The sequence below is a fragment of the Eumetopias jubatus genome, unplaced genomic scaffold, assembly GCF_037043125.1.
Source record: "Eumetopias jubatus isolate StellerSeaLion01/CBP00866 unplaced genomic scaffold, mEumJub1_p1.0 scaffold_4, whole genome shotgun sequence".
NCBI classification, from domain to species: domain Eukaryota; kingdom Metazoa; phylum Chordata; class Mammalia; order Carnivora; family Otariidae; genus Eumetopias; species Eumetopias jubatus.
Genome location: NW_028274810.1, coordinates 107,927,055 through 107,936,464, shown reverse-complemented (window position 1 = coordinate 107,936,464; position 9,410 = coordinate 107,927,055). Strand labels below are relative to the sequence as shown.

Genomic DNA, 9,410 nt, shown 5'->3' with positions numbered 1-9,410 from the left:
GCTGGCCCCAGGGCCGCGATTTTGCCCTTCTCGCCCCCTTTGTCCTCCCCAGGCCTAGCACAGCTGTCCACTTCGGAGATTGGAGCCGGGATCAAGCCCGGCTAACAGACCTCTCCTCACTTGGCGCGTACTTTTGCCGTAGGTACCCTCACGCAGACCTGGGACTTAGAAATGAAATCATAAGAAATAAAATAAGGGAGAAAGTGTAGTCACGCCCAAGAAAATGACTTAGAAATACATGTTTATGTTGCATCCATATCTGTCCACTTGCTCGTGTCGGCAACAAGGCTCCAAGTCTGGACCTTTGGGCAGTGGTCAAAGGAATCACTGGATGCCCAGCAGGTGTGTGACCCCTGAGCCACACCAAAGCCCTTTAAAGGTAAGAAAAACTGTAACCAGGACTATGAGAACGCGCTGGAGGAGACAGCAGGGACAGAGCTGGGGCCCCAGTCAGGACACTAACTCTTGGTGTGCCTCTCAGAGGGGCACAGTCATGGTGCGCCCATCATAGGACATCTGTGATGATTGAAAAAATCGGTGCCCACAGAACCCTTGGACTGGAGCTTGGCACATGGCCAATGCCCTCACAAATGAACACGAGCTCGTCTGTGGGACAGAGGTGGTCAGTGCAGAGAGGGCTTTAGACACTGAAGGAGCACAGCCCTGGGGAGCACAGCAGTGGATAGGGTGAGGGGCAGGAGGTTGCCAGGTCAGCAGGGGGAACACAGCGGTGAGCCTGCCTGGCAGATCAGCTCTCTCAATGGGAGGTGAAGGTGGGGGCCTGTCAGCAGAGGCGGGGGCTTCAAGTGGCTGGGGAGGGACAGTGATGGGCCAGAAGATGGTCCAAGGCTGGGGAGGAGCAGGTTGGGGAGTGCCCGTGCGCGTCCTGGCAACTCGGGCTTTCAGCTCCTCCTCCAGAAGGGCCTGGGCCTCTTCTGAGTCTCCCCTTCCTCCTGGCCCCCCAAAAGCCAGTGTTCTCCCTCATATCCTGAAGCTTGGGCCCTGTGGCTAGTGGACACTACAGTCCAGGCCATGCTCACGCTCTTCATATTCCTCTGGGGCAGCACCTTCCTTCTGTGCCAAGAGGCCATCTTTATGTGCTCAGTGTTATAGACCAGACTTAGGAGGGAGGTGGTACTTCTCACACCTCTCTCTTGTGGAGTTGGTGAAGCTTCTTGGAGGATCAATACCTCTTGGAGAGGCTGGAGTGTCTGTCTACCTGTGTCAGGACAGGGAGCTCTCAGATATGGCCCTTCCTGCCCAATTTGCCACAGATTACTGACATGCAGCACCCACCTCCCTCCAGCACAAGTGGACCCATGGAGCATAACATGGGACTGACTTCCACTCTCCCGCTTTTGTGTCTGTGTATTGGGTAAATGACAGGCTGAATCTGATAACTCCTGGAACCCTTCCTCTTTGTGCTCTTTCCTCCTACCTCTTTTCTGCTCCCTGGAGAGTGCATTTAATGGCTGGAGCTCTGGCAGCCATTTTGGACCGTGAAGGGTGTCATGGATTGAATTGTGTCCCCCAAAAAGGTATGCTGGAAACCTAACCCCCAGTACCTCAGAATGTGACTTTTATTTGGAAATAGGATCATTACAGATAGTATTAGTTAAGATGAGGGCATACTGGAGTAGGGTGAACTGGTAATCCAATAGGACTAGTGTCCTCATGAGAAGAGACACACGAGAGAAGGTCATAAGACAGAGGGAGACACTGGACTTTTCCTGCCACAAGACACAGAACACTTGGGCCCAGCCAGTAAAGTCTCATGTGATGAATTCTGCCTACAGAGCTGAGAAGGAACACGGCTTACTGACACCTTGATTTCGGACTTCTGCCTCCAGAACTGTGAGAAAATGAATTTTTGTCATTTTAAGGCACCCGGTTTGTGGCGGGCTGTGCGACATCCCCAGGAGACTACGAGGGGGCTCTGAGGATGAACACTTCTGTGGCAAGGACAGTGGAGGCCCAGGCCCCACGGACCGTGGGCTGCCACACACTCTGGTCTGACTGGCTCTAGGCCTGTTTTTCATGAGAGAGTAACAAGCCCTCATCTGTGTGAGCAGATTTTGGTCTGCTGTTTTGGTCTTTCTGCTAGGAGCAAACAAGTCAGATTCCTGATTGGAGACCAGGTCTCACTTGCTACCTGCAGACCCTGCCCTATTTCCGACTCCACTCCCCAGGCAGGGATTCCAGCTTACAGAGGAGGGACTGGGGCTGGCTGCCTGCAGGTTCCTTAACACAACTCCCCTGGCTCCTCATCAGAGCCCCAGGGGGAGAGAGAGGGTCTGCCCCCCGCCCCCCCCCCCCCCCCCCCCCCCCCCCCCCCGCCTTTCTTGGTGTGAGACACTTCCCTAACAGCAGGGAGAGCAGCTGGGCTCCAAAGACAAGAATGTCTTTATTGAAGCAGGATGCTGGGGCTTGTTGGAGGGAGATTCTCAAAGGCCTGGGGCTCTCTGGGTACCCAGCTGCAGGTTCCACACTGGCTGGCAGGTGCAAGGGGCTGAGAGAACCCAGGGCCAGCAGCCAGGGCCTGGGGGGGCGGGGCGCGGATCAGAGGGTGATGTTGTCCTCATACAGGGACAGCAGCAGCAGGACGGTCCAGCCGCCCAGCAGGCCCATGTTGTGCAGCAGGAAGAGAAGCCAGGGCCGCTGGTCCCGCACGTGCAGCATGGCCGGGAGCTGAGGAAGAGGTAGGCACTGGGTCAGTGGCCAGCTCCGAGGCCCTGCTCCGCTCACCCCCAGGGCAGCCGACTCCTGCCCTCCGCCCTGACCATGTCGCAGAGCGCCACGTAGAGGAAGAGGCCGGTGGCCACCGCCAGGATCCAGGCCTCGCTGTCCTCGCCGACGTCGACAGCGAGCGCCACGTAGAGGCCGGCAAAGGCCGTCAGCGCGGAGGCCAAGTTCAGCTGCAACGCCCGGCGCACCGACAGCCCCGCGTGCAGCAGGGCCGCGAAATCCCCTGGGGCGGGCGGGGCGCCGTCAGGCCGAGCGCCCCGCCCACACCCGGGCAGGCCCCGCCCCCGCCGCGGAGCCCCTGCGTCGGGCGGTGGGCCGCGCCCGCGCAGCTCACCTAGTTCGTGTGGCACCTCGTGGCAGAACACGGCCAGCGAGGTGGCCAGCCCGGTCTTCCAGGAGGACACGAAGGCGGCGCCCACAGCCAGCCCGTCGGCGAAGTTGTGCAAGGCGTCACCCAGCGTGATCACGTAGGGCAGCAGCCTCAGCTCTGCGGGCGCGGTGGACGTGGATCGGCGCCGGCCTTATCCCCCACCTAGGCGCCCCTGGCCCCTGGCCCCTGGCCCCCGCTGGCGCTCCGCACCTAATCCGTGGCCCCTAGTCCTTCCGGGGCTTCCCTCAGGGCTCACCTGGGCTCAGTCTCCGGGGCTCCGAGCTCAGCAGCTCTGGGCTCTCCTCTGCCACCTGGAGAGGGGGTCCACGTGGATGAGCCCCTCGGCAGGGAGGTGAGGAGGGGCGAGGAGGAACTGGGTCCCCTGACCAGCATCAGAGGCCAGAGACAAAAACCCTGGGGTGGGGGCGGGGGGCAGGAAGGGGTCCTTGGGTTGGGGGGGGAAGCTCCATGTGGGATGGGGAGGCTGAGGAAGGGCCAACTCACCAGGTCTGTGCGCGAGCCTTCGCAGGGCTGCTTAGCTGGCCGGAGCTCACTGGGCGCCAGCTGCAGGGACACTCCATGGCTGTGGCCACCGTGGCTGTGGCTGCAGGGCCCACCCTTTGAGTCCTGTGGGGACAGTGGCTCAGGGCCTGCCACGCCTCCACCCCTCTGTCCCATCCACCCACCACATCCAGCCCCCACCTGACCTCTGGGTCCAGGGGCAGCAAGAGATTAAAGATGTTCTCAAACAGGAAGAAGGTGTAGAGGCCACCCAACACCGCCACAAGGCGCCAGGTGGTCTGTGGGCCAAGGCCCTCCCCACTGTGGGTGTGCAGCCCCAGCACCTGGGGAGAGAAGGGGGCTGAAAAGGGTGCCTTAAGGCCTCCCCCCGCCTTTTCATTTTCCACCCCCCGGGGCCAGGAAGAGAGGTTAGGGGGACAGGAAGGGCTCCAGGAGGAAGCGCCTGGAAGGGCTCAGCAGGGGAGCTCCTGATTGGGGAGGGGAGGGAAGGCTGAGGCTGACTTTGGGCGTCAAATGTAGGACAGCATCACCGGTGAGTGCGCCCACGGCCATGCTCAGGAAGGTCTGGATGATGTAGTGGGAGGCCGCGCTGTAGCTGGCACAGCTCAGAAGCAGAAGGCCGAAAATCGCACAGAGACAGATGAGCAGTGTGGCCAACGAGCTGTATAGGTACCCTGGGGAGGAAGCCAGGTGATGAGCTGAGCTGAGAGCCTCTCTCTCAACCTCAGTCTCCAACCCCTGCCTCCCAGGGGAGGGAGTCCGGGTGGGGTCCAGGAGTGAGCAGAAGCTCCCCAGGGATGCAGGTGGCCAGATTTGGGCCAGGCCTCTGCTTATGCTAACCCTTAAAGCTCCATTCCCTTCCCACCGGGGCCCTCCCACATTTCCCTGCCACCCCTCTACTCCCATGCTGCTTTCCCTTGCCAGCCCAGGTCCAGCTTTCCCCACCCCTGCCCTGGCCCTGTGGCCACTCTCTCCTCCCTGTGAGGTGCCACCTCTGTACCACCAGCACCCCGGGCACAGCTAGGCAGGCACTACCGGGGAAGCAGGCACTCACTCTCCGCCTGGCTGAGCTGGTCCTGGGTGGGGGGCCTGGGCTGGGGGCTGCAGGCCCCACTCAGTTGCTGCTGGAGCAGGGCAGGGCTCAGTTGAGCCCAGGACTCTGGAGTCACCCCAGCCTGCTCAGACAGCCCGTACACGGCCATCACTTCCCCGGCACTCAGGCATACCTGGGGGGTGGCAGCACAGGGGTTCAGGGACCTGAGCAGATCCATGGAACCCCACCTCTCCCCAGGACAATGGTGCAGTGGCTGCTCACTGTGTCCCACAGGCTGGAGCTGCTGTTCGGGGTGGCAAGGGGCACAGGGCCCTGGTGGTTGGCCCTGTTTCTCAGATGACTGTGGTCACTGTGTGTTTCAGCCACTCTGCCTATCCCCAGGCGCTGCATCAAGGCCTCCAGCTCTGGCAGGGAGAACAGAATCACAAAGTCTGTATGGGCTCCAGGCCTGCCTTTCCCAGGGACATGGAGGCTGGGGACTCAGGGCACTGCCCACTCTCTGGCCCAGCCGAGGCCTCACCAGCCAGTGTGATGTTGGGAGTCTCGCCGCTGTGCTGCTGGAACACAAAGTCTACAAAGTACTGGGGGGTCGGCAGGGCACGGAAACAGGACCCACGGCTGACATGGTCCAACAGGGCGGCCAGTACCGGGCCAGGGCTGCTGGGAGCTCCTGCCCTTTCTGCCTCCTCCAGCAGCTGAGGCAGGTCCACACAGGCCTGGGGGAGGAGCCAGGGCTCAGCCTTGCCTGCAGTGTGGCCTTCCTGGTCTCCAGCTCTGCCATCGCCCCTGGTGTCCCCTGAGTGCCACTGCCCCAACCTGGCCACAGACCAGCCTTCTCAGAACACCACCACCTACTCCTGCCAGCTTTAAGACCTGAGCCTGATCCCTCCCTGTGGCCCCAGGATTCTTCTCAGCCCCTGTCTGATGAGCCACCCCCCCCCCGGCTGGGGCTCCCCAAGTCCCTGCCCTAAGTGGTGGTGGACATCCATTTGTGATCCATCAGCCTAGCCCAGCTTCCCAAGTCCATCCCCAGACTCCCCCAGGTACCCCAGGAGGCTTCAAGGGATGTCCTGCCCACTGCAGCCAGTCCCAGCCCACTAAGTGGTCTCCCTTCCCCACTGATCCCCTTAGACCCTTCTGGCCAGCCTACCCAGCCCCTCACCTCCTGGGCAGCAGGCCAGCCAGCATCCTGGGCCTGAATCCTTTGCAGCAGCCTGCTCAGGCCTAGTGTCAGGGCCTTGGGCCCCTCCAGCAGGGCCAAGAGATGGTCAGCACGAGTGGCCCAGTGGCCAGCCCGGACCTCTGTGCAGGTGCCCTTGGGGTCGCTGAGGTAGAGGGCAGCAGCAGCACTGAGGCGGGCGATGTGTCTGTGTTCTAGAGCTGGCCCCCAAGGGAGCCCTGGCTTCTCGGGCCTGCCCAGGGCCAGGGCATCATCCACAGATGGGCACTGGGGGCAGAGACAGGTGGGCAGGAGCCAGGGGCCTGTGGTCAGGAAGCTGCCAGCTTCCCTCTGGGGTCCACACACACCCAGTCTTGCCCCCCCCACCCCAGCATCATCACTCTCTCACACGCGCCCCCTCCCCCCCTTACACATGCACACAGAGAGCGTGGGGCAGTGATCCCTCTATCCCAGGGTGGCTTCTTCCTGGAACCACTGCCAGTCAGGTGGCCTGGGGGCTGCCAGGGGAGGGGGCTGCCCTGAGATCCTGGAGCTGTACGTGCCCAGCACAGCCCCCAACCCTGGGAGCACAGGCCTGCCTGAATTCCGAGCAGAGGAGGGTGGGCTCAGGCCCGCAGGCAGGGCCTGGGTGCTTGGCCATCCAGCCTCACCTTGACCCGCCTCCTGGAGTTTGCCCGGGGCCGTTTGCTTCCAGCCCTGGGGTGGAGCGGGCCCAGGCTGGGGGCCCACCGGGTGGGGCAGTTACCTTTCCACACGGCCCATTGGCGCAGTGCACACGGTCCGCCAGTGTATTTAACAGGCTGCCGAGTGCCACACGGTCCAGAGCACCCTGGCCTGAGGACAGCAAGGTCAGCAGACGGGGAGGCTGAGTTGCCATCGCGGTCACCAGCAGCAAAGCCGGCAGCAGCCCCAGCTTGAGTTGGACCAGGACCAGCATGCTGAGCACCCCCCACCGTGCGTGCTCTGTGCTCTGGGGAGGCTGCTCAGCAGCCTAGGGCCGGACTGGGGTTGGGCTCTGACCCGCCCGCACAAGGAGGACCTCTCCCAGGTAGTTCCTGCAGGGCTCTGTGATTGGCTGCCTGAGGTGCCTCAGGTTAACCATTCCAGCAGCAGATCCTCCTCGTGGTTGGAGCCGTTGCCTGTCGGGGGCAAGGACGGGGCCCCTTCTGGAAGGGCTTCCTGGGCGTCTGCTAGCTCGCCTGCGGCTCCCTAGAGCGGGGCGGGGCCGCCTTCTCCACTCCTGTGGGGCGACCCTCTGTCTGGGGGCTGCTGCCAACAAGGGGGCCCTGGGGCAGACGTGCAGGGATACCACCCCAGCCCCACAAGGTCTCGTCCCCAACATTCTGCCTGATAGGCCCTGAACACGCCTCTGCCCCACTCCCCTCCCAGCCCCTTCCCTGCTTGGCTTCCTTGGCTCAGGCAGCTTAGACACCTGCACCCCACCCCTAGCCTTTGAGGCTCCAGGTGGGGGTGGGGAGGTGGGGCCTTCTCCCAGGCCCGGGCTGTGGTGTCCCATGTTGGGGATTGGATTCTGAGGGAACCGAAAAGGTGCTGGCTGAGTCAAGCTCCCCTTCCAAACCCCCCAGGGGAAATTCCTGAGAAAATGGGCTTAGCCCCGCAGGACAAACGGGAACCTGGGCCTTCTGCTTGCTGCCACAGGCAAAGGGTCTCTCAGGCTATCTGGGCAGGAGCCCAAGCTTCAGAGCCAGGAGCTTGAGGGAGGGCTGTGACTCGCAGTTCTGTACCTGCCCCTCCCTGTTGACTCTGTCTCTGGCCTTCGAACCCCTTGGCTTATCTCTGCCTAGTTGGCAGTGGGAGGGGTGGGCGCGACCCCTCCTGGAGGGAGTGTGTGGGCGTCCCCTTCCCCACCTGGTGCAGCTGAACACGGACCCTGAGCCCTGTGAGGTGTGGTTGGGGTGGGAGAGAAGCTCCAGGGCTGCCGGGAGCCTAGACCCAAGGACTCTGTCCCCCGAGTCCTGTGGTGCCGAGGGCAGGGCATCATGCTGAGCGCAGCGTCCTGGGTCTGAGGTCACCTCACCCACATACATGCTAGACGGTGCCGCAGCTGGACTGCACGGCAGTCTCATGTCCCTGGGTCCTAAGAGGGAGCTGGGCCAGAGGAGATAGGAACAGCCTGCCAGGGATTTAGAGGATTCTTGGAGCTCTGAGTCAACAAGGAGGGAAGCTGGAGTTTCGGGCACAGTTCTGAAGACTAGAGGCCCAGACTGGCCTCTTTCCTACCCCACCGCACAGGGACCACTGGGCTGGCTGGAGCGGAGTCTGGACCTTACTGCTGCCTCAGGCCACCCACTGCCCAGCCTGTCAGCTTCTGGGCGAAGGTCTCAGACTAGCCGTCCAGCCTGGCCTTCCTGGGCCCCTGGGCCGAGCGGCAGAGCTGCCTGAGCCCTTGAGGGCCTAGCATGCGGCTCGCCCTCCCCTCAGCAGTCCGTTTGACCTCAGTAACCTCGGTGCTGGCCCCCATTCCTTTGCTTCCTGTCCCCCCCCCCAGAGAGTGCGTCACCAGCTCCCCTACATCTGACTGCCTCCTACGTGGTGTTGCACCCTCTCCTGTGTCCCTTGGCCCCTCCTGCATCACCCCATCACCCAACAAGCACACTGCAGTCACTCCTGTCTCCAAACACAGCCTCATCCCCGGCAGCGTTATTCACAACCTCTACGACACAGTAACATCCCAAGTGTCCACCGGAGGATGAAGATGGAGAAACAAAATGTGGTCTCTGCATACAATGGGATATTATTCAGCCTTGAAAAGGAAGGAAATTTCTGGATGCCTGGCTGGCTCAGTTGGTAGAGCCTGTAATTCTTGATCTCAGAGTCATGAATTCAAGCTCCACATTAGGCATGGCACTTAAAAAAAGGAAGGAAATTGGGCGCCTGGGTGGCTCAGTTGCTTAAGCCACTGCCTTCGGCTCAGGTCACGATCCTGGAGTCCCGGGATCGAGTCCCACATCGGGCTCCCTGCTCGGCAGGGAGTCTGCTTCTCCCTCTGACCCTCTCCCCTCTCATGTGCTCTCTCTCATTCTTTCTCTCAAATAAATAAATAAAAAAATCTTTAAAAAAAAAAAAGGAAGGAAATTGTGACACATGCACAACATTGAGAAATACACCAACCACAAGCAGACAAATCCTGTACGATTCCACCTGAATGAGGCACCTAGTCAAAACCGAGGGGCAGAAAGTAGGATGGTGGTTGCTAGGGGCTGGGGGAGGGGGAACGGGGAGTCAGTGTTTACTGGGGACAGTTTGTTTGGGAGAACGGAAAGAGCTCTGGAGTTGGATGTGATGGTGGCCACATGACATTGTGAATGTACTTGATGCTGCTGCACTTTAAAATGGTTAAAACAGGGCGCCTGGGTGGCTCAGTCATTGAGCGTCTGCCTTCGGCTCAGGTCATGGTCCCAAGGTCCTGGGATCGAGCCCCGCATCGGGCTCCCTACTCAGCGGGAAGCCTTCTTCTCCCTCTCCCACTCCCCCTGCTTGTGTTCCCTCTCTCGCTGTGTCTCTCTGTCAAATAAAAT

The 9,410-nt window shown here is 61.2% G+C and overlaps 1 protein-coding gene across 1 annotated transcript; it reads right to left on the bottom strand.

The window, feature by feature from the left end:
• Positions 1-2,456: 2,456 nt before the first annotated feature.
• SLC39A4 (solute carrier family 39 member 4) lies at positions 2,457-6,823 on the bottom strand. The gene is made up of 12 exons (XM_028093633.2): positions 6,617-6,823; positions 5,854-6,138; positions 5,212-5,407; positions 4,953-5,095; positions 4,692-4,863; positions 4,139-4,311; positions 3,823-3,960; positions 3,620-3,742; positions 3,372-3,426; positions 3,080-3,232; positions 2,781-2,968; positions 2,457-2,688 (listed from the first exon to the last, which is right to left on the bottom strand). The coding sequence occupies exons 1-12, from the start codon at positions 6,806-6,808 to the stop codon at positions 2,560-2,562; spliced, it is 1,947 nt and encodes a 648-aa protein (XP_027949434.1). The 5' UTR covers positions 6,809-6,823; the 3' UTR covers positions 2,457-2,559.
• Positions 6,824-9,410: the final 2,587 nt, after the last annotated feature.